Genomic DNA, 25,631 nt, shown 5'->3' on the forward strand with positions numbered 1-25,631 from the left:
CTACTAAGCGAGCTTTATACTTTTCAACTTCACCACTTGCATTCAACTTTGTCTTGTATACCCACTTCACACTAATAGTCTTTTGCCCATTTGGAAGCTCAGTTAGCTCACATGTATTGTTCCTTTGGATTTAACACATTTCATGATCAATTGCTTGCTTCCACTTTTCTTCTTGACAAGCTTCTTCAAAACTAATCGGATCGGCATCGGCAAACAAAGCAAAATTTACTAATTCTTCATCGGTAATTCTTCTAGACTTTTCATAAATTTATCTTATGCTTTTTGTCTTCCTTGGAGGAGAGACGGGCCTTGTTGAAGACGATGATGATGATGGAACCGAAGAAGATAGAGAAGAATATGGAGTGATAGGATGAGCCATATCCTCTTCATTTTCTTCAATTCCACCTTCATGAGTATCTTTGCTTTCATTCATATCAACCAAAACTTCTTTCTTCTTCTCACTTTAATTCCAATTCCAAGACTCTTTTTCATTGAACTTCACATCCCTACTTATGACAATCTTCTTGGTCATGGGATTGAACAACTTGTATACTTTTGAACTTTCACTATACCCAACAAGGATGCATTTTTCAGATTTATCATCCAACTTTCTTCTTGTTTCCTCCGAGAAATGAGAGTAGGCAATACAACCAAAAAATTTCAAGTGAACAACACAAGGCTTATGACCACTCCAAGCTTTTTGAGGAGTCATACCTTGAACACTTTTTTATGAAGCCCGATTCAAGATATAGATATCGCATGCAATGGCTTCCGCCCAAAACATATTAGGCATCCCTTTTGCTTTCAAAATACTTCTAGCTAATTCCAGAATCGTCTGATTCTTCCTTTCGGTAGCCCCGCTTTGTTGAGCTGTGTACCGAGTGGTAAGCTGATGCCGAAACCCATTCTATTTCAAGAAATTCTCAAAGTGATGAGAAATATATTCACCAGCTCTATCGGAACGCAAAGTTTTCAACATGAAACCACTTTGCTTTTCAATTAAGCTCTTGAAAATTTTAAAGCATCCAAAGACTTCCGATTTTTTTTTAAGAAAATAAACACATGTCTTTCTACTATAATCATTAATGAAAGTGAGAAAATATCGATTACCTCCAATTGATGTTGTTTGCATAGGCCTGCATAATCCGAATGCACTAGCTCAAGAGGATTTGATACCCTCCAAGCCTTTCCAACGGAAAAAGATTTTCTTTGATGCTTTCCAAATGCACATCCTTCACATACTTGATCTTGGCGGTCGATGTTCGGCATGCCTCTCACCATATGCTTCTTGTTTATGAGAGATAAAGTACTAAAGCTCAAGAGATCATAGGCGAAGATGACATAGCCATGTCATACCTTTGACAATGGTGTTGAAATAAGGAAGACCTTCACTTTGAAACTTTAGAGGAAACATCTTGTTTTGAGTCATTCTCACCTTAGCTATGAGAACATGATTCTTGTCTTTGATTTTATATATATCTTTCTTGAAATGAACATCGTGCACTTTCATTAGAAGTTGCCCAACACTCAAGAGATTGTTAGACCGGGAACATAGAAAAAATTGGAGATGCACTTGACTCCTTTTTTTGTTTGAACATATTACCACTTTCCCTTACGGAAAGCCTCTTGTCATCATCCGTTCGAACTTCACTTTGGAGAGACTCGTCCAAGTTTACAAACACGCCTTTGTTGCCGGTCATGTGGTTACTACGACCATTATCAAGATACCACGTTCTAGAGCAACTTTTTACACATTACAAGCAAGAAAAAGAGTGTCTTCTTCTTTACTTTCATCTTTCTCGTGGATGAAGGTAGATTCTTTCTTGCTTTTTTCTGCAATCTTCTTTCGACAGTACTTTATGGTACGACCAAACTTTTGACAATGATAGCATTGAATTTGGAATAGAGGTCTTCCTCTCCCTCTTCCTCTTGTAGAAGAACCACCTTCATCTTTTTCATATTCTTAATTTCTTTATCCACCATTTCTCCCTCTTCCACAAAAAGAATTTATTCCTCTTCCTCTAAAGCCTCCCCTAAAAGAAACTAGTTTGAAAAACTTGTTCTAGAGGAGAATAATCAAATTGCTTTATTCGTAGTTCATGGGATTTGAGCAATCTCAACAAACTTTCTAAGGATAAAGTAGCTAAATCCTTTGATTTGTCAATTGCAACAACAATATACTCAAATTTTTTAGTCAAACTTCTAAATATTTTTTCAACAATCCTTCGATCTTGAATATCTTCACCATTTACTCTCAATTGATTCACAGGAGAAATAACACGATTGTAAAAATCTTCCACCGATTTCGAATCCTTCATCCTTAATACGTCAAACTCACATCTAAGGGTTTGTAATCTTACCAACTTTACTTTGTCTTCTCCTTTGTATGATGTATAGAGTGTATCACATGCTTCTTTTTCTGAAGTCACCGATGAAATTCGTTCAAAGATGACTTCATTCACCGCTTGATAGATAAAAAACAAAGCCTTCTTGTCCTTCTTTCGATTGTCCTTCAACTCATTGAGTTGTTGTGGAGTAAGAGCCGCTTGATTCTCCGGTTCTTCAACGTCATTCTCAACAATATCCCACAAATCTTGAGATCCATACAAAACCTTCATTTGAATGCTCCATTGGTTGCAGTTCTTTCCATTGAATCGAGGAAGTTGAGGTTGCAACATATTGGAAGCCATAATCAACCTTCAACCTATGCTCTGATACCACTTTGTTTGAATGAAACCAACGAGGTTGGAAGGAGAAGATGGGTTTTAAGAGAAGAAGATTGTTCTCTTGATGTCAAACACACAATGTAACCCAAGTTGTTTTGCTACTCAAAACCCTTTAAATTTCACTAAAAAACTTACATATGAAGAAAATACATGGTCTAAAATATGGCCTACATTCTAAATCCGGGATCAACTTTTCTTAATTACTATTAGCTTTCCTAAACACAACTAACACACTATCACATGAAAAATAAAAGCATTTCATAATTCCAAAGTGGTCAAGACTTATCTTCCAAGCTTCCATGAAAGTGAGTAACTTAAGTCCCAAGAAAGTAAGTAACTTAAGTCCCAAGAAAATCAAGTTGATGGATGATCAAGATCTAGTGGTCAAGATTAATTCCCAACAATAGAAAACATGCACTTTTCCGAATTGTACTTGTCCTAGTTGGTGAATGCCGTATCTTCTTGGGTCAATAGACCCAAAAGCAATAATGTTTATATAGTTAAAAGAATCATTCCCATGTTTTCATTTGAGTTCCTTTTAAAAGATCCGGTGGTGATCTTATACCTGAGATTTCTATAGAGGCATGAAGTAATTATTATCTTATATGGATCCATCTCAGAAGAAACAAATTCATTTCATCTCAAGTACAAATCCTACCATAACAGTTTCAACATGATCCATGCAAAAGAAAACAAGGGTCATTGACTTTAAAGAGCATATAAAGCCTCTCGCCCCAATATCCGATGTGAGTAGCTACCATTTTGATATATGTGATGGGAAGCGTCTGAAATAAAAGAAAACAAGGGGCCTTTGATTCCGGGAAGAGCATAGAAAAAGCCTCCCCACCTCAAATTCCCATTTAGGTGCAGATCATGTTGATTTACTAGTTCATTCAACACGTGCAATCAAAGGAAAGCAATGTCATTACAACTTAGAAAGAGTAAAATACTTGTCAAACCAAAAACTTTATCTCGGTACTTATTGTATGTGTTGTTCTATCAATGAGTACAATGGGCGATGGGAAACATAAAAAACCAAAGAAAAGAAAAACCCATTGATCTTAGGAAGAACATAAAAAGCCCCTCAACCCAAAATTTCCACTTGGGTATCTGTCATTTTTTTATGTATGTATAAGTACGTATATTGTTGAAGTAGGGGAGTAGCTAGGCAAAGCAGTACCAGCAACCAGGTCACCGTCCACAGCTGGGATGTTGGATGGATCTGGGCAAGATATAGCATTTTCTAGCAAAACATATATAGAAATATAAATAGACATCGATATATCATATCATAGATGCATAAATAAATGGAATGAAATAGAAAAAGATACGTGGCACTTTTTTTCTCTCTTCTTTTTCTTCCCTGGTAAAAGGGTAGAAATCCCAAGATAAAATGGCCTGTGATCCATACGTGTGGATTTGGTGCATAGGATCCCCAGCCCATATATAATAGACTCTGGAAATGAGATTCTCTGTAGTGGTGAGAGATGCAGGGGCAGTAGTGTGATAGAGACGAGGACATCTATGGTAGGAAAAGGAGAGGATTTTCTCATGTTATAATGTACGTGGGTAAGGGTTAGGGGTGCAGGGAAAATACAAGGGTTTGGTGGGTAGGGCCGTGCGGGAGAGGTAAAGAAAAAGCAGTTGGCTATTTATTTTAGTGCACGTGTTGGCTCGTACTACACCTACTAAAAAAGCAATGCAACACAAATGATTTAGAGAGAGAGAGACTACACACGTGTAAACCTCTATGGATTTGATATGGTGGTCTCAACCCTCTACCCTACGTGTGGCACGTGTCAGATGATTGGTGCATTGTGGGTTTCAGCATATTTTGGCAAAGACCCCAAAGCTGGACTGTTCAAGTGATCCCAACTCCTAATATTCCATCCATTGCTTTTTATAAGTTGAATGTGGTTAGTGGCCTAGCTTTAACTTTCCAATTCTAGTCCACTACCGAGTGGTATATGACAGGCCCTGCTGAGGCTGAGGCTGAGGCTCTTCAATTGATAGGTCCAGGTCTATGAGAGCGCACGCTACAGGATGGTCAAGACCACCACAACCTTAGACGGTTGTGACTGCATCCGCAAGCAAATCACCGTATATTTAGCCAAGATGACATACACAAAAGAAACATGATTACAGCGGTTCATCACGCGCTAACGAACCCCTTTTAATTGAAATGAAACCAACCCTTTTTAATTGAAATTAAACCAACTGAATCGAAGAAGGCGGCAATATATAAGAAATGAAACCAAATAAATATAGAAGGCGGCAAATTAAACCAACTTGTTTTCGTAACACCAAACACACGAACAATAAAAGCAAGTTTCTGTACTACTAAAACTTCAAATTTCAATAAAATGATTCGAGGAATGATAGATGCAAGGGCTCCCTTTATGCAAGGGCCGGAGAAGGGCCACGTCATTTTAAAGTCGGTTGAGAAACTGAATTCAGTTGCACTTAATGACGTGATCCATTCAAGGGCCCTTGCATCTATCATTCCTCGAATGATTTATAGTAGAAGATAATACAAGACCCAATATATAGCCTAGTATTCAAATACGAGTTACCATTTCTTGATTAAACAGCTTTCCTAAAACAACGACGGGACTAAACATGTCACTATTCGCCATAGTCAACTTCCGTTGCATTAGTTAGTGACAAGGGCCTTATGGCAAAACACCCATTTACTGTGGATCCATCCAATTGTAGGTCATGGCGCAACACACCCATTTACAGCCAACAGGATTCACATATGAACAATAGAAAGAGGCAATAACTATCATGCCATATTCAGGTTATGCCGGTATTTATAATGAAAATGAAGCGGAGGCAAAGGCATTATTATTCGGTCTACAGTGGTATGAAAAAATTAATTGCTGAAGATGACTCATCAAATGCCATTGCTTGGGCCTCGAATCACGATCTGATCCGGATGATTCACCCTCGCCTTCAGCATATGAGGAAATCTGCAAACACGGCAGCAGATGCTTTGGCAAAGTAGGGCACAACCTTTGAGCAAGTTAGGATTATCATTTGCATTTTTTGTATCTTTGGATATACTGGTACTCTCTGGGGGGCGGTACTTCGTGGGGACAGCTTGCCCCCTTTGTAATGTGCTGAGTTTTTAATAAAATCAATTGTTATAGAAAGCACACAGAAAGGGGGTGAATTTCTGCGATCTCACTCGATAGAATTATATTGCGTGCCACTTATTCAATGACCCAAATCATTTATTTCCTAGGGCATATTATGGATGAGCCATGGAACAAAATTCAGCATGGGAAATAGATGATTTAGGCTATTGAACAAGTGGCCCCAGTTAGTACTTCGGCTCTATTTGGTTGCCAAACGATGGCATTCATTAGAGTTCCAAAACGCCAATGAACTTCTAGACATATTCCTATTCATCTTTGGTTGCCAAATTTGCATTGAAACTCCTTTTAACTTCCAGACATGTTTGGGACATCTTCATTGCCTTTTTTTCCTACGTTCCGCAGCTAATGTTCCCTCCCCTCATCTTCTAACCAAATTCTACCAATGTGGAGACATTTAGGTGGAAGTAGTATGGAGAAATTTAGGTGGAAGAAGAGTGGAAAATGTCTTGTCTTATGCTCTCTCTCTCTCTCTCTCTCTCTATATATATATATATATATATATATATATATATATATATATATATATATATATATATATATATATATATATATATCTGTGTGTGTGAGAGAGAGAGAGAGTGAGGAAAGTGTTGGCACGCTCGAGCACACCAAAGCTTATATGCGCTCGAGTGCCCAATCACATGGGTCCCACATTTTTGCGGTGATCCAAACCATTCATTTGGAAGGCCCCATTATAGATAGGGTGTTTACCAAAAATCAGGTCCATTGGATCATCCTAACTCCTCCAAAAGTGGAGGGCAAAAATGGGCAGATTTGTGAACAAACAGTGTCTGTCCATTTTGACCTCCACAAATGAATGGGTTAGGATGATCCTGTGGAGCTGATTTTTGGTACATACCCCATCTATGCAAGGGCCTCTCAAATGAATACTTTGGATCATCCTAACAAAGTGGGTCCACATGAATTCTGGCCACTCGAGCACATAGAACCTTGGTGCGCTTGAGCGCACCAACACTCTCTCTCTCTCTCTCTCTCTCTCTCTCTCTCTCTCTCTCTCTCTCTCTATATATATATATATATATATATATATATATATATATATATATATATATATATATAGAGAGAGAGAGAGAGAGAGAGAGAGAGAGAGAGAGAAAGAGAGGAAAAGGATTGTACGCTCGAGTGTACAAAGCTTATGGTACGCTCGAGTGCCCAATCACATGTGGGCCCACTTTGTTAGGATAATCCAAAGCATTCATTTGAAAGGCCCTTACATAGATGGGGTATGTACCAAAAATCAGCTCCACAGGAGGTCAAAATGGACAGACATTGTTTGAAAGGCCCTTACATAGATGGGGTAGCCCATCCATTTGTGGAGGTCAAAATGGACAGACATTGTTTGTCCACAAATCTGCCCATTCTTGCCCTCCAGTTTTGGAGGGGTTAGGATGATTCAATGGAGCTGATTTTTTGTACTCACCCTATCTATGATAGGGCCTTGCAAATGAATGCTTTGGATCACCACAAAAAATGTGGGACCCATGTGATTGGACACTCGAGCGTACCATAAGCTTGGTACGCTCGAGCGTACAACTCTTTTCTTATATATATATATAAGAAAAGAGTTGTTGCGCTCGAGTGCAACTAAGCTTAGCTGTGCTCGAGCACAGAAATAGGGGGTGGGGACCTTGGGGTGGTGATCCTAACCATTCATTTGGAAGGCCCCATCATGGATGGTGGGCCTACCAAAAATCAGCTCCATTGGATCACCAATGGGTGTCTATTTGTCGGGCAAAAAATGGGCAGATACTGTTTGTCCACAAGTCTGTCCATTTTTTGCCCCACAAATGGACACCCTAAGGAGATCCAATGGAGTTGATTTTTGGTGGACATCCTACCCATGAAAGGGCCCATCAAATGAATGCTTTGGATCTCACCCAAAATGCACCCCCCTGTTTTTGTGCTTTGGATCCCACGCAAAATGCACCCCCCCTGTTTCTGTGCTTTGGATCCAAACCATTCATTTGAATGATCCTCACATAGATAGGGTGTCCACCAAAAATCAGATCCATAGGATCATCCTAACCATTCAAACTATGGAGGCAAAAAATGGACTAATTTGTGAAGGTTTATACACGTCCATTTTACCTCCACAAATCGTAGGGTTGGAATGATCCTATGGATCTGATTTTTTGTGGACACCCTATCTATGTGAGGACCATTCAAATGAATTGTTTGGATCACCCAAACAATGTGGGCCCCACTGTATTTTAAGCTAGTGTGTAAGTAACTTACCTACACAAGTGTGTAGAAATGTTCTCTCATATATATATATATATATATATATATATATATATATATATATATATATATATATATATGAGGAAAGTGAAGCTACACCGCCGGCTTAAAATACAATGGGCCCACATTGTTTTGGTGATCCAAACCATTCATTTGATTGGCCCTCACATAGATAGGTGTCCACCAAAAATCAGCTCCATAGGATCATCCCAACCCTACGATTTGTGGAGGCAAAAATGAACGTGTAAAAACCTTCACAAATTTGTCCATTTTTGCCTTCACAGTTTGAAGGGTTAGGATGATCCTTTGGAGCTGATTATTGGTGGACACCCTATCTATGTGAGGGCCAATCAAATGAATGGTTTGGATCACCAAAACAATGTGGGCCCATTAGATTTTAAGCCGGCGGTGTAGCTTCACTTTCCTCTATATATATATATATATATATATATATATATATATATATACACACACACACTAGTGGGACACCCCGTGCAATGCACAGGGGAGGGGGAAAATTATGCTTGAATGTCACTTAAAGCCTTTAATTTACTAACTTTCTAACTTCTTGTGGCTATGGTAAATGCTTAAAACAAAAAAAAATGAAAAACGCTTTTAAAACTGTTTTAAAAAAAAAAAACTGCATTCATAAGAATGGGAAGTGGAAAAAGAGAATAAAAGTACGGAAAAAATATATCGGTAGTAAAGAACCTGTAAGATATACAAAAGTGACTATCTGTAGACTTGCGAGGTTCTTATGATTTGCTTCCTATTGTCAAAACCTCACTCTACAACCAAAACAACTATAGACACCAACTGAAACACAACATAACATGTAACTGAAACAAAAAAAAATTAGGAAATCTTGCCGAATTGATTTCTCTAAAGCATGAAAGCAAGTAGCCAGGAAAAAGTGAGTGGAAAAAATAACCCAGTTTTCGACTACCTGCTTGATGAAAAAATAAAGCAAGTAGGTAGTCGTCGTCGTCCTATGCGAAATGGTGCCGAGTGGACCTGCAAACTCAGTACATACACGGAACATCATTCAGGATGGGGGGAAAGCAAAAGAGTAGAGTTCAAGAGATAAAGAGAATCTTTTCCGTAAAAACTGAGAGAAGAAAAAATTAATCTAGTTTCCTGATTACTAAAGACCAATCTAAGGTACGTTTGTAGCTAGAGTACAATGAGTTAAAGTCAAAATGTGAGTATGAAATCCAAATTATGTACAACCAAACAGGGGAAAATGTATCTAAACCCAAAAACCAAGTGAATAAAATATGAAAATATACTATAATTATAAGACTGAGAAGCAAAAAAAAAGTCACAGAGAAGCAAAAAAAAAAAGTTATAGAGTAGATGTATGTACTCAAAAAAAAAAATAAAGGAAAGAAAATCAAACCTTTAGTATGCCATTAGCCCATTACATCCACATGAAGATTCCATATCCAACTATTCATCCGTCTCGGCAACTCCGCAATTCGATTTTCTTAGCACACCTATAGACGATGAATAAAAATAGGATCATTTGATACAATGACACAGCATTTAGCAAACTTATCAGACTGTAATAAGAATTAAATTACTACACACCTCTTGTGAAAGACCCTTTACTGAGGCATTAGCTCGAACAACTGGAGTGCAAACCATCGAGTATGCTGATTACATTCTCTGGAGCATCAGCCAGGAGGCAACCAATTCGAGGCTAAAATCTGACTTGACACCACCCTGATATGCATCAACAAAAAGTTGGTTTGAAATAAAACATACAGAATAAACATCTAACATCGAAATGACTAAATTTGTATGGGAAGACAGCTTAGATAACGAAACAGAGGGTAAACTCGACATCAGTACATTGGTTCTTACATAATTGAAGACCGCCCAATTTAGATATAAAACATATTTTTAAACATGAATTTAAAGAGGTTCTAATCAAGGTAGAGCATTTTCTAATCAAGCTAAGGAACAAATATCCATGGGAAACACTCAAAGCTCATGTAGATGTTGCTCACTGTTTGGATCAATTTGTTTCATATCAATAGGTCAAAGTTGATATCAACAACCAATGGATATATCAACTAACACATCAAAATAAAGAGAGGAAAGTTCATAACAAAATACACGGAGTAGTGCAATATCATCTCCTCTGTTTTATCATTTCAATTATCTACCCCCTTATGTTATAATATACAAATAAATTGCAGATATTAATTACCTTATCAAAAACTTAACTATATTTGTAAAGGCCTTAAAAGATCTGCAACAAAGGAAGTCAATAAAACAAAGACTTTAAAAGGAAAAAAACAGAAAGGTACCAAAGTTACTAATGAAACAAAAGAATAATGGCTAGATATGAAGCTGCAAATAAGAAGAGAGAAGAAGAAGCTTTGGCTCAGTAAAATAGCAACTAAATAGCTCAAAATGGGTTTTCCGGCAAATAATGACATACAAAGAAAATTTCCATAACAATGATAATGTAATTTTGAATATAATAATATGTGCCCACAAAATAGGTGGCTTCATTGGATTAATAGACAAAATTATGATGCCAAAATAAATGTCAAATCACTTACCAAATAAATAAATCAAAGTTTTTTAATTAGGTAGAAAGTGGGTGTAGAAATTACTTTTGAGTTCTCTGTTGATTTCCGGAACTGAGAGTGGCAGCTTCGATGGAAAAACAACTGGATCCAAGTTGCAAATATTCTCTCGGCCTAATGCATCAAGCTCTCTCTAACAGGAAAGCCAGAAAATAGAAAGGGGTAAAAAATCCAAGAGTCTCTGGATCCCACTATCCCACTGCTTGCAGAAGAATATACACAAATCAGGTTAAAAGCCTTATAGTTCTGACACATATAGTTTCTCTAATGATGCAAGCACCAAAGCCCAAAAACATAATCAACTCCTTCCTATGGACAACAAAGATGAAAACCCATCTCAAATCTCAAGCTGAATGAAATCAATTGATGAAAAAAAGTTGCAGGTGGCAGGAAAAACAGGTCAAATTTCAAAGACTTTGGAATTTAGACATACCTCTGTGAGATTGCAAATTCAAATGATCCGGTAAGAAAGCCGATGGAAATGGGGAGCTGGAATACCAACAGAATGTTGCTGATTTGTCGCCAAATATTATGCTTCCGACGCATTTAGAAGGAGCATAAATAGAAACTTTACATTGGTGAAGGGAGAGAATCCAGCCTTATAAAAACACTGTAGCTGATAGTCATAAGGAAAAAAAAACCCTGAGGGTTACCAAAGAAGGCCGAGAGAAAAGTGTGCGGCAAAGAAAATGGTTTGCATGTTGGAATGAGAGAAGGGATTGGGAACAAGCTCGTCAGACGGTGAGAGATATCCAGAAATGGAGATATGCGGTGGGGAGGGAGGGAGATGCATCAAGAGAGATCTGGAGAGAGAGGGTTTCGGGAGAAACCTCTAGAGAGAGGCTTTGTTAGCGAGCGCATGTGGGAGAGAGAGAGAGAGAGAGAGAGAGAGAGAGAGAGAGAGAGAGAGAGAGAGGGCGGGGGCTGGAACTTGGAACTGGGGAAAAAAATATTATATTATTTTCTTTAGAAGGAGAAAGTCAGAAAGGATAAACCAAAAGGAAATTATTTTCACTTTTAAAGCACTTGGTGACGCGTAAGGGGATTGCCAAGGACTTTTTTTTTTTAACATGGATTAGAACGGTGAAAAGGAGTAAGATGATATTTTTTATTAGGAAGCAGCTGTTGACCGTCCAAAACACACACAAAGTACACTCGCCAGCTTATTATATTTTACAGACGAAAGGAAAAGAAAATCCTTAGTATCCATTCCTATATATATATCCCGTGCGATGCATGGAATGCAGAAGTATGATTCAAAAAAATGCATTCATATAAAGATGGAAATTGGAAATGTAGCTTCGGCCTAAAAACATGGAAAAGAAGACACATTTTAACAGAGTTATAGTATGTAACAACACTACCTCTACAGAGTTATAGTATGTAACAACACTACCTATACTCTGAATATAAGACTTTTAATCTGGAATTCCTTTTAAAACAAAATCATCCTAATTTGACAACTTCGAGATTTCTGTAGTTATCCTTTCAAGAATCTATAACTACGAAATGATATAAGAAATCAGAAACCTTCCGGATTTGGGCATGTAGCTCAATGGTGAGACATTGTTTCTTTACCTTGAGGTCACAGGTTTGATCCCAGCTTACCAATCCAAAAATAAAAGAAAAAAAATCAGAAACCACGCCCTCACAGCTTAATTGACAGTTTCTTTGGGCATCTTGCATGAAATTAGAGTAAAATTCTAAAAGCATATGAAATTTGAAAGTATCAATCAAAGAGAATTACGTACATGGAAGCATTAAATTCTTCTTTGGTCCACTGGTGGAAGACACATGATTTAGTAGAAACAATATTAAAAAGGTGATGCGCGTTATCCTACAGGGGGCGAAAAAATCATCTCCCTATTTAGAAGGATGTTAATATTTCCTCCAGGACTGGTGGATGGATATTTATATATTTAAATATGTATATGATCCACCTGTAGTATTGAATGAAGACAATGTCTAAGATTGAGGAAATACTCATTCAATTATTTTCTTATAAAACAAAAAAAACAAAATTTCTGTGAAGGGCAAAAGAAAAAAATAACAACAAAATTTCATGAAACTAAAACAAAAAAATCAGGGAAAACATTTTAAAACGAAGGAAAAAAGAAAACATGAAATTGATCCAAAATCCACTAAAGGCTTCAAAAGATCAAACAACCCCTACTTCTATTATCTCAAACACATCAAAGAGAACAAATTTCTTCACCAAATTAACGTAAGGCTTAAAATTCCACCAAATGTTCCAAAAACCTATGTAAAAAGCTTAAAATGAAAAAAAAAAAAAAAGACTAAAATAAGTAATGAAAACCATACCCAAATGACGAAGAACTTAATTGATTACTTAAAATCTACAAAAGGAACAAATATTTGCAAGAAATAAAAGAAAGGCAACTACAAACGAAGAAGCTTTAGAAAAATGCCCAATATGAAAATATTAGCCCCATGCCATAGAGAAACGAATACAAATAAGACATCATAGTTTGCAATGGAAAATGGAAATCATATTGTTACTCTACATTGGTCAAGGATTCTGTGATTCACAGATGTTATGAAGTCACCCAATAGAACTCCACCATAGGCATTGGTTAGTAGCAGACCTTGAAAAATGTCATGATTCATCATACATATTGTTGCAAAAGGACAGGTAAAAGAGCCATATTGCACTAAAGAATTTAGAAGTTCTTAGCTTCATCTAAACAAAAGAAAAAGAAGAAGAATTGCAAGCATACATTTGGCAATGAATTTGAATTACGATGCAATTGCATTCAAACTCCTTGGAAATATAAAACGTCCAATAGACCCAAAGCTCACCTATACATTTATACCATTGCATCCAAAATCCGACCAAGCTGCCCTGCAATCATAGAAGGTACATTCAATTAATCAGATAAATATTTAAATATGTATGTGAACCACCTGTAATATAGAATGAAGACAATTTCTAAGATTGAGGAAATAAACATTCAATTATTTTGTTTTAAAAAATATATATGAAAGGCACAAGAAAAAAACATATCAACCAAATTAACATAAGAAAAGCTGAAAATTCCACCAAATGTTCCTAAAACCTATGTAAAAGATTCAAATGGAAAAAAAAATTGAAAAAAAACACGTAATGGAAACCATACCGAAGCGATGGAGAACTGAATTGATTGCTTAAAATCCACCAAAAAGATCAAATATTTGCAGACAATTATTAAAATAATTGCAACTACAAACTACAAACCAAGAAGCTTTAGAAAAATGCCCAATATGAAAATATTAGCCCCATAGTGAAAGAAATACGAATAAAACATCAGAGTTGGCAAGCGAAAATGGAAATCATATTGTTATCTGTACAAATCGCTCTTGTTATTGACATTTTTTCTGATTTGCAGATGGGATGATGTCACCCAATAGAACTCCACCATAGGTAATGGTTTGTCAGATCCTGCAAAATGTTATGATTCAAAGAGCCATATTGCACTAAAGTGTTTAGAAGTTCATAGCTTCATCTAAAGAAAAGAAAAAGAAAAAGAATTCCTATCATACATTTGCCACGTCACCGTATTTACTTTTTTTGAAAGAAACACATGAAAATACTCCAAACATAGCAGAACAAATTCGAGTTCCATCTTCTCTTCTGCCTGTTAATGACAGCATCAACAATTACATAAATGGGTTAGGGGTTTTTAGTATTTAGGGTTTCATTAGATGGCCTTTTATATATTTGTTTAAATGGATGGCCTTTTATACTATTTAGCATTAATAAATCCAACTTTTATAAAATCCAACATATCTCCTGCATGTAGCAATGAAGGATGCTGTAACAGTAAACCTTTCCAGGTCGGGAAAATCCTGGCAATTGCAGTAAGAAAATTTCCTTTCTATTTCTCAAGGAAGGAACAACGCTGCAAAGTTTCTGCTTTCATTACAGCTTTCCTGAATGATCCTGCCCTTTCATCATCTGATATCAGTAGAAGCCTCAGTTCCATATTTATGTTTTATCATTCCCTGGACATTGGTGTGAATCTTGTTGGGCCTCATATCCTAATATGGTGCCACTATCTCTGTTAGCTTGTCTCTTACAGCCCTCTGTTTTCCCAACCTGAATACCAATTATCACCTTAGGGAGAAACTAAGGCCATGTCTGGATTGAAAGAAAACAATTGCTTATAAAAATATTAGGAAATTTTTTTAATTTCGACAATTTAAAAGGACATGGTTGTGGCTTATTTAGAGGCATTTCATTATAAATTGAAGGTTCCTTTAAATAAAACTTGAACTGGGGTGGTTCAATTTAATATTTTCATGTGTAATCAAACAAAGGAAAATCAGGAAATTCTGAAAAAAAATTCTTTTACAAACTTTTCCAAAAAATTCTTGCAATCCAGACAGAGCCCAAACAAATGAACATCATCACTTATAACCATTAGGAGTAGAACAAAAGCTCATGAAAACAAAGCTATATTCATAAAAAAAAAGAAATAAAATAACAAAAGTGATATGTCCAAATAGAAATATATGACATGCCCATCGCACAGAACTTCATAAACAAAGATATTTTTCAAAGAATAGGAAGCCAATACAGGAAAAGTGTTGGTGGAAGAAGAGCAAAATGAGTGGAAGCGAGAAAACTTGATACAAAAAATGAAATTCTAGCTTTATTACCTGTTTCAAAACCCATGGGAAGAGATACTTCCAGCCCATTTGAATAAACCACTGTGATTAATCCCCTGTGATTCTTCTCTCATCGAGAAAAATCCCATTAGGGCTTTTTCCATTGATGGGTTACGCAGACAGAGGACATTGCAAAGAAGCCTCCATGGAAGAACTCTAAAATGCCACAGCTTCCAAAGAAAAAGAAAACCGTTTAGGGATTCGTCTCTGGTTTATGGCAGGGGACCAGAGAGAGAAGACGGATGGGAAGCCCAAGATGAGAAGGATCATCCTAACCCAATCAAAGGTGGAGGGGAAAATGGACAGACACTGTTTCTGACCATTTTTTCCCTCCAAAAATGGCAAGGTTAGGATGATCCTAAAGGGCTCATTTTTGGTACACACCCTATCCATGGAAGGGTCTTCCAAATGAATGCTTTGGATCACCCCCAAAATGTGGGGCCACATGAGTTTTTGAGCAGCTGCTCAGATAAGCTATCTGAGCAGCTGCGCAGGAACACTTTACTCATATATATATATATATATATATATATATATATATATATATATATATATAATGACACCCCTACAATTTTCACTACTCTTTTAGAGAATTGCCGCGCAACCAAACACTACTTACCACTCTTCCACTCGTCTAGACATCTTTCATTCTTCTCTACTTTGTTTTGACTTCTTATTCCATTATTCTCCCTGCTGCCACCTTTGAGCAAGGAATAGGAAATTCTCGGGAAAATTGAATATCTTTCCACCCTGCAAATGCACGGTTGACATGCATGGTGATGAACATGTGCCTCTTTTTCTACTTCTGCGCACAGCTGAGTCACAACTTGCACGCTGAGTTGAATCAAGTTTCAAAATTTGGGTTGAGTCAAAAAGTGGGAACTCGATCTATTAATAACACAGAAGAAGCTCAATAAAGGGCTGGAAAAAAAATCAAACTATGGGCAGATTAATTTCATTTTCACTTGAAAATTTCAAATGGGGTTTAACATTGATTGATGGTCAGCATTGGGCAACTTGAAGACCCTTGCCCTGATCACCGCCAATTATTACTTTAGGAAACTTGAAGCTGCCGAAGCTGAGTTAAAAAAAAAAAAAAAAACATGTATATCCTCCGCCTTCTGTAATCTTTATTCGTAGAGGGAGATGCTATTTCGATCATAGAGCATTTTCAACAGTATCATTATGCCCCAACCAAATAAATCTCATTTTTTAGAGCTTTATTGCCCCAATCCAAATAGCTCCCACCCTATCAGCCTTCCAACCGGTTGCATATCTCTTGCTCTTTTTAAACAGTTGTTCTACATGCCTCTCATTTGAAGTTGAAATGTAAATTTCTTTTCTAAGCTATAATAATCATGATGACTGAATGCCTTCGTTTGTGCTTCCAACTTCAATCTCTATACGTCCCTCTTCTAAAGCGTGGAATCGAAGACAGAAGACAGCCACATGCCACCTCCATTAATGAGTTAGCATATATACCCAGACGCCCCGATGCATCTTTAGAACATGAGGCAGCTCTAAAAACTAAGGGGCCGTTTCGATATGCGAATTTTAGAATCCGGGACTGCATTTTCCTATATCTAATAGTGCACTGAACTGATTATTCGTTCTCCTAACACTGCATCACCTAAATTGCTATTTGAACATTCAGGTACTCCTTAATTGCTATATGAACATTCATGTTCGGATGTTCAGTTCAGTAGCAGAGGCGGACTTCAAAGGAGGTGAGTATGAAGTGACAACCTAGTTGGGGTCAGTGTTGGCAAGAATTATCAAACGGGTGTTTTGTCATTTTAAGGGAACATGCGGAAAATTCTTAAAAGGTGCATCCTCATCAAACATAGGGGTGCTGATTTTTGCTTTTCAACCTATTCCTAGATCTGTATATGAAATGGTGAATTCACTTGCCAATAGTGGGTTGCATAGATGATGTATTGATAGTGGAGCAATGTCTAAGCCCAATAAAATTTCTCTTCTGTAGTTTTTGTCTTTTCTTAATAAATTTCTCGCTATTTCATAAAAAGGAAAGATAGGGGGTGATGATATCAGCTACCTAAAATAAATTACTATTGTAAAATCAACACATTCTATCTTTTAATAATAGAGTGACTTATAAAGATGCGTATTAGAGCAGAACAGCTTCTTAGCCAGCTGGTAGCAATCTCATGAATTAGAGCATAACAAATTTCTGACTAACCATTAAAAAAAAATCTTACTACTAAGAGAGGAATGTGGGTCTTCAAGTATTTGAGTGTCTCTTTTTCATGGGGCTTGTTTGTTTTTGCTCTTCATTCTTATACTGTAAATCAATAGTTTGATTCTGGCTAACAAGTTCGCCGATTGTGAGGTAAGTGCTTCAAAGTGAAAAAATGGGAACAAATAATAGTCATTTTCAGTGGTAGCTAGCCACTTTATGCCTTTCGGGCTTTAGCTAAGTGGCTAAAACTTAGTACCAGTGGGGTCTTATCCAACTGGCTTGCATCATGCTTTTCTTCTATTTAATTCCTTTTGGAAAACACTTCTAAAACAGGATCCCGTTTAGAAAATAAAGATGATAGTGAGATTGACGGGTGATTTGGTCAATCCCAAATAGATTTTTGGCTTTGTGGGGATTCATGCCCCACCTTTCTTGTCTCTTGTGCAAGTGTCACGAGAGAGGCTCTCGTCTTTTTTTTTAAAGGGGATTCCCATTTTGCTAGCAACCCTTATTTCTTTTATTGAAGTAAAGAAAACACTAGAAAGCTAATGCACAAATAAAATCCAAAATGTGACAGTAAGAAGCTTTCTAAATAAGAATTGATTAAAAAAAGCAAGCAAGCAAACAAAGGGAGACAAGAGAATGGACTCTTTAGTCTTCCAAATCACTATATAACTTGAAGATAAATGGTGTGCATGTGTTCCTGATGTGACAGAATAACAGTGTCCTTCACCATATCTAAAACAAGGCTTCAATAAATAAAAACATATATGTAATATAACAGCAGCCTGATACCAGTTCTACCTGCACTCTAATTAAAAATTTTAGACAAATTAGCACTATGGAATTCGTTTTCAATATCATCTCAATTTCACATGGTGAATAGTAATGATGCAGATTGCAACCCATTTTGGCAATCTATGGGCAGAGAAGGACAATATGTCTAATAGTTTGAAGGATGTAAGGTTTACTGCAAATATGAGGGAATTTATTAGGCTGTATCAACACATTATTTAAGAGAAAATGGGCAAAGTAGGCTCAAAGTATTAATTGAAATCGTTCCAAAAAAACAAAAATGGGCAAAGTATGCATGTCATGCAGATCAATTTTCAAGAACTCAAAGACAACTTGGAAATCGTATTTCACTCAACGGTGTCAATAAATACTCCTAGATCATACAAATAACCAGAATATCTGGTGATCGAATCAACTGATCTCTTATAAACTTAAGGAGTTCAATTAATACTTTGAGCCGTTCAAAGTGAATTGGCCTCTCCAAGTTCCATGTCGATTGGTGATTTTTCTGAATGTTGACACATATATTCTTATTTTCCTTGCAAAAGGCATTTTAAATAAGGTTTCCAACCTGCTCAAATTGAGATGCCTGACCATTAGTCCCATGCTGCTGTTCAAATAAATCAGCCCAGGGTTCAGGATTGCCATGTAGCTGGTGCTGGCGATATTCCGTAGCCCATTTATCTGCAGCATGAAGAGCCTCAGATTTTAAAGAACCTTGGGACTCATTTCAATATTCTTCCAACTCTGGGTGCCTACCTTGTAAAGGCCCTTTAATCCGGATATCATTATGAATGTCTAAGGAATGCAGCAGAGCATTTATCTGAGAAAACAAATTCAGCCCAAAGTGAAATAAATATAAGAAAAATACCGATGCACTCTAATAATGTGCTAAAAATAGATACATTCAGCAAACTAATTATTAAGAACATCAATGAAGAACAAAATCAGGCATCCATACTTATTGGAAACTTGCAACGCAGTGGATAAACCAAAGCTTCAACAAGCTAAAGCAAGATAGGCCCATATGCACCTCAGAAATGGAAATCAATACAGACATTAAACAAATTATTAAGAAAATAAATGAAGAATAAAATTAGGTATCCATACTCACCATACTTATTGAACTTGTAACGCAATGGAGAAACCAAAGCTTCAACAAGCTAAAGAAAGATAGGCTCATATGCACCTCAGAAATGGAAATGTGTGTTGTTGCCAGACATGGACATGAGGCGTTAGACACAGAAAAAAAGGCAAAGCCCATTTTCTGGCTCATCCATGCAGTTGGCTGATACTTTTGAAAGATGAAGTATGGTGTGAGTATTGGTACATATTTCATAACGCATAAGATATAGAAAAGTGCATCCATTAAAATTATATATATACACATATTTGTCTCGGGAATTTCTCAGGGAGGGTGTATCTCATAATATTTTAAATTTTTTAGATATTTTCAGGTTTTTATCAGGAAAAAAAACTGGGAAAATAAAGTATTTAAAACATAGAAGTTAAGAAAAAATTAAGCCAACAAATAATATCATGAATTTATTGAGATATTTTTCATAATATTTTCGCTATAACAAGTGAATATGAAGATATCTGGATGATTTCTCACATTTTAGAATCTTGGTATTTTGTCGTTTTATCAAACAATTGCAATATCGCGGTATTTTCGAAAATACCGGAGATATTTGTGAGTATGATATATTTAATATGTAAATGGAAAAAAAAATTAATATATTTAATATGTAAATGACAAAAAAAAAGCCCAAAAAAGGATTCTTCTTAAAACAGCACAACTGACAGGTTCCATTATGACACAGTAATCTTATAAAAGAAGTTGTGTGTCGTTGCACATATGACCCCATCTAGTGCTTCTGAAAGTATAGTTGTCTACATACAAAAAAAAGACAAGAAAGATGGATGTCAAACCTGCGCTTTGATAAAATCTTCATTCTTTTCAGCAAAAAAATGGCGTGCTATAATACAGCCATAATCATGCATACATTGTTTGTCACCTTCAGACACTCCCAAAGCCGGAAGCGCCACTGGTCGAAATGGAATACCAGCATCGCTACTGTACATGAAGGAGTGTAAAAAACTACACAATACTCTTTGTGGTGGCCCTGCAAGATACAGGACAGAGATGTAAAAGGCAAGGATAGGATTCTATTCCTAATACTGAAGTACAACATAGTATGAAAATCTTCTACAATGTGGACATTAAGGGTGTGTTCGGCAACCCTCATAAAATTGGTTTTCACCATTTTTTCAGGCGCAGAAGTGAGATAATCTCAAGACTCTTGTTCGGTTGCATCAGCCCACAAAGCCCATTTCAACTTTTCCACCTTTTTATGCGACTAGTTGATGAGATTCCACGGAGCGACTCGGAGTCGCTCCACAGATTCTCATCAATCTGTTTCTACCCGGATTTTTTTGCGAGAATGGAAAGCCTTGCCGAACACGCCTTAAATCCACGTCATAACAAGGTTCAAGATCCAGATTGCATGCTCAGAAAACATGGAAAAGTTGAGTTAATCAAATTTTGGTTCTTTTAAAGGGTTAACTCAGGCTTATTTTTTATGTTTTCTGTCAATCAAGCAGGGAATCGGTTCATTTTTTGTAGAACAAAGAGAAACTGTCGACTGTTTGAAAAGACTAAGAAAACTCAATTGAGAATGCAAGAAACTCAATCAGGCAATAAGGAAACTCAGAAAAATAAACAAATGGCCAAAAAAATAAGCTTTTCAGACACAAACTCAATTAATACTGGAGCAACTTTGAAGTGGACTTGGGCCCTCATAAAGTCCACTTCAGTTGTGAGTTTTCAAACCGTGTGTTATACATCTAAGAAAAAAGATGAAGGAATAAAAAGAAAGCTCCGTGTGGGAGATATAAATATTTGTTCGCAATTCTAGTGCATTGTTTTATACTTTATACAACTTAGATTGTACCCGTCCTAACTCCTAACTACTTGTGACTTCAAACTAAAATGTTCTAGATTGTAGCGGCAATCAATGCTGTTAGCTTTAAATAAAGCAATAGGACCAAAGCTAGCAGCTTTTCAGATCAATACTCAATTAAGAAATCAGTCATGTAATCAGAAAACTTGCATGATACACAGAAATTCCAGAAAAATACTATAGAATAATTAAAACCATAGTTGAATTCAGTAACTATGTTACTGCCCTTAACTACCCGTGAATTCAAACGAAAATATTCTTAGAATGCAGTTGCAAGCAATATACAGAAAAAATCCATCCACAAAGCAAAACGACCAAATGTAGCTTTTCTTAGGTGGAAATTTAACAGAAAATCTGCCCATTGGGAACAAGCAGACCTTTGGAAAATAACAGTAAGATAAAATTCACAGTAGATGAACAAGTATCAGAAATTTTAAAGCATGCCAGGAGTCAATTTTTCCATCCAGACATTAGTGAAGCAAGTTACTCGGCTTACTTAAAATCAGCAAAAGGAAAATGAGTACAGACATAGGGCACTATTTCTTACAGCATCTTGAGCCTTACCGTCCCAAGTGGGTTGAAAGCGAGAATTAACACCACCTTCATAAATCTGCTGAAACTCAGCAACATGTGCATGGCTTTCTCTTCGCTGAACATTGGGCGGAATTGGAGGCCCGTGAACCTCATCCCATGCATCGGCAAGTCCTCTGTGATTTGCAGAATGGAAGCTACGGAGGAATTCTGAGCTCTAGGCATCTGGGTGTTGATATTGTCGCTGATCGGACTCCAAACCTGGAAGGGTCGTCAAAGGACCTTTATCGAGAGGATTGACGAGACCAGTAGGGTATTGTTTCAGGAAGCTCCCTCAACCTATCCTGTATAAGCAATGAAAGAACGTCATGATGAAATGAAAAAAGAAACTAATCATGGCAGACTAAAGTAGCTGGATAAAAATTTGAAGAAAATTGAAACAACAGATCATTAGATAACTAATATAGCTGAAGTAAGGACAACTCAACTCAACAAAGCCTTTTTCCCAAGCTAGTTGGGGCCGGCTAAATGAATCCTTTAGAAAATATTTCATGAAGAAGGTGAAAGGAATCTACCCGACTCTAATCCTAGCTCTAGTTGGGTTCGTCTACGTGGATCATTTTCTTCCATTCTATCCTATCCAAGGTCATGTTCTCTGTTATGTTCCTAGCTATTGAGTCTTTCCTCACTGTTTCTACCCAAGTTGTTTTCGGTCTGCCCCTACCTCTTTTTACTCCATCAACTTGGCACGAGTCGCCTCTTCTCACTAGAGCATCCAAAGGCCTACGTTGGATATGTCCAAACCATCTAAAGCGGTGCTCTCTCATCTTCTCCTCAATTGGTGCCACCCCCACGTTTTTACGAATGTCTGTATTTTTAATTCTATCTAACCTTGTGTGGCCGCACATCCATCTAAGCATTCGCATCTCCGCTACACTCATTTTATGCACATGCTGCTTCTTGGTGGCCCAACATTCTGAGCCGTACATCATGGCTGGCCTCACAGCTGTCTTATAGAACTTTCCCTTCAACTTGGTAGGGATTTTGCGGTCGCACAGAACTCCTGATGCAAGCTTCCACTTCAACCAACCTGCTCCTATTCTATGGTAAACATCCTCTTCAATCTCTCCTTCCTTATGTAGAATCTATGGTCGAAAGATATCCCTCTTAGGTACCTCCTGTCCAGTCATATTTACTACATCCACGTCCCGCCTCCTTACATTACTAAAGTTGCACTCCATATACTCTGTCTTAGTCCTACCCAGTCTAAAACCTTTGGATTCCAAAGTAGTTCTCCATAACTCTAACTTAGCATTTACTCCTGCTTTGGTCTCGTCGATTAAGACTATATCATCTGCAAAAAACATACACCGCGGCATCTCATTCTGGATACCCTCCGTAAGCTCATCCATAACTAGCGTAAAAAGATAAGGGCTTAGAGCTGATCCTTGGTGCAGTTCTATTGTAATTGGAAACTCACTAAACGTGTCGTCTATGGTTCTGACACTAGTTATTGCTCCATCGTACATATCCTTAATCACATCGACATATTTAGTAGGCACTTTTTTCCTTTCAATGACCCACCACATAACACTCCTGGGAACTTATCATAGGCTTTCTCCAAATTAATGAAAACCATATGAAAGTCCTTTTTATTTTCTCTAAATCTCTTCATTAACCGCCTAATCAAGAAGATAGCTTCCATAGTCGATCGTCCGAGCATAAAGCCAAACTGATTCTCTGACACCTTAATCTCTTTTCTTAGTCTATGCTCAATTACCCTCTCCCAAAGCTTCATGGTGTGACTCATTAGCTTAATTCCTTGGTAATTGGTACAACTCTAAATATCCCCTTTATTCTTATAAATAGGTACTAATGTACTCTTCCTCCACTCATCATGCATCTTCTTAGTCTTCAAAATATTGTTAAATAATCTAGTTAACCAAATCAAACCTACATCACCCAAGCATCTCCAAGTCTCAATAGGAATATCGTCAGGCCCCCTAGTCTTACCTAATTTCATATTTTTCATAGCTACTCTTTCCTCTGATGTTCGATTCTACGAACAAACCTCCGGTTTGTATCATCAAAAGCGTTATCAAGTTCTCCCAAATTCGCTACAGGTTATCCATTAAACAACTTATCGAAGTAACTTCTCCACCTCTCTTTTACTGACAATCTTTTATTCTAATCTTTGATGCATTTTATATGATTCAAGTCCCTGCTCTTCCTTTCTCTCATCGTAGCAAGCTTGTAGACATCTTTTTCACCCTATTTTCTCCCTAACCTATGGTACAAATCCTCATATGCCTTACCTCTAGCTTCCCTTACTGCCTTCTTAGCTTCTTTTCTAGCCAATTTATACTTCTCAATATTCTCCTCATTTCTACAATTATGCAAACATTTATTGAAGTAAATGGAGCTACAAAGAAATAATAATCGACATTTTTCAGCACTAACCAACCAGAGCTTCTTATTGGTATAAAGTCATTTTACCTTTCTACTGTTATAGTACGTGAAAATCATGTTGGAAAATCTGTTTAGAGATAAAGAGTATCACATGAGAATAATGAAATAATGACTTAATTACCAGTTACTTGAAAACAAAATATATTTCACAATTCTGTAAAAATAAGACAGAAGAATACGAAGAGTAAGTGCAACTCACATCATAAGAAGAAACGAAAAGGAAAATCATTGTGATGCATGAAAAGGGAAGAAAAAAAAGTCTTGGTTTCGAACTGATGCCCAATCTCAACAAAATCAAAAGACTGCAATAAAAGCATTGATAATTTGAAGACATCCACAAAAGTCAATGCTCCAGAACTAGCCAAAATGCGTTCAATGAGAAGGGTAAAACCGTTTTTTATAGGACAATTTAACCACATCCAAAATACTGTGATTGCAGACTACTAAACTTAGCACTTTCCAAGTGCCAATCTATAACAAAATTAACAGTTCACATAAAACAATATACAGGTCATGATTGGGAAAACAAATCCCATTTTACCCACAAGCAATAACAGATAAATATATATAGAATTACCAAAAACCCCTAAACAAGCTTAAGTAATAAAAGTGTTGCAGGGGAAATCCAGGAAATTTACATAAATAGTTCAAAACACCCAAAATTTACCCGAAGTCGTAACATGTGAAAAACAAAATCTAGAAAAGCAGAAGTCCTGAAATGTGGAAATTTTTTTGATAAAATTTCTTAAAAGGGTTCGAAGAACTCCGCGAAGATATGTGAGCAGTATCCGTTACCCTATAGTGAGAGACTAGTGAGATTATCAGTTGCCAAACCAACAGTTATGAGGAGACAACATAAGGCCTTGGACATATTCAACTGGAAAAAGGTAGCGGGCAAAGAAGAATTGGTAGGCCTGCGAAAATAATGGAATCGGGTACCCAAGCCAAGATGGGCCAAAACAAGAAGCACAAAATTGTACGAGAATTTGATGAGATTGTGAGGAGAAGGCACATGCGTCTTAAAGCAGAGAGACAAGACAGTGAGAAGAATTGATGATAGAAAGAACCGTATTTGCTAGGAGAAGGAGATATTGCTATTCTGCTGTAGTAGTGCAGATGCCTCTTTTGGGGTTCCCAACCCACCCGAGCCGTTATACCCACGGCTGAAATTTGAAAGCAGCAAGTCTTCCTCACCTTCCCGAGATGCGTGGTTTATTATATCTTCGTACTAAAGCATAGTGGGTCCCACCCTTGAT

General features: G+C 37.0%; 1 protein-coding gene and 1 pseudogene across 6 annotated transcripts; both read right to left on the reverse strand.

The window, feature by feature from the left end:
- Nucleotides 1–1,972: 1,972 nt before the first annotated feature.
- On the reverse strand, nt 1,973–2,690 carry LOC143878100 (uncharacterized; annotated as a pseudogene).
- Nucleotides 2,691–3,726: 1,036 nt separating this feature from the next.
- LOC143879143 (peroxisome biogenesis protein 5-like) lies at nt 3,727–25,619 on the reverse strand. Of its 6 annotated transcripts, none has more exons than XM_077381337.1 (10): nt 25,171–25,610; nt 21,940–22,250; nt 20,345–20,538; nt 19,172–19,235; nt 18,984–19,096; nt 13,570–13,612; nt 9,740–9,874; nt 9,549–9,645; nt 9,096–9,163; nt 3,727–3,969 (listed from the first exon to the last, which is right to left on the reverse strand). In XM_077381337.1, exons 3-7 carry the CDS (start codon nt 20,495–20,497, stop codon nt 9,852–9,854), a joined length of 396 nt encoding a protein of 131 aa, XP_077237452.1. In that variant the 5' UTR covers nt 20,498–20,538; nt 21,940–22,250; nt 25,171–25,610; the 3' UTR covers nt 3,727–3,969; nt 9,096–9,163; nt 9,549–9,645; nt 9,740–9,851. The 6 variants fall into 6 exon arrangements, with proteins under 6 accessions (XP_077237452.1, XP_077237451.1, XP_077237455.1 ...); XM_077381336.1 differs by lacking the exon at nt 3,727–3,969 and adding an exon at nt 5,342–5,698; XM_077381340.1 differs by lacking the exon at nt 3,727–3,969 and adding an exon at nt 10,777–10,948 and having other exon boundaries at nt 8,825–9,163; nt 25,171–25,619.
- Between the last annotated feature and the right edge of the window lie 12 nt (nt 25,620–25,631).

This window comes from Tasmannia lanceolata, unplaced genomic scaffold (assembly GCF_043159265.1).
Source record: "Tasmannia lanceolata isolate RefF3 unplaced genomic scaffold, GAP_Taslan_0.1 ptg000006l, whole genome shotgun sequence".
In the NCBI taxonomy this organism is placed as follows: Eukaryota; Viridiplantae; Streptophyta; class Magnoliopsida; order Canellales; family Winteraceae; genus Tasmannia; species Tasmannia lanceolata.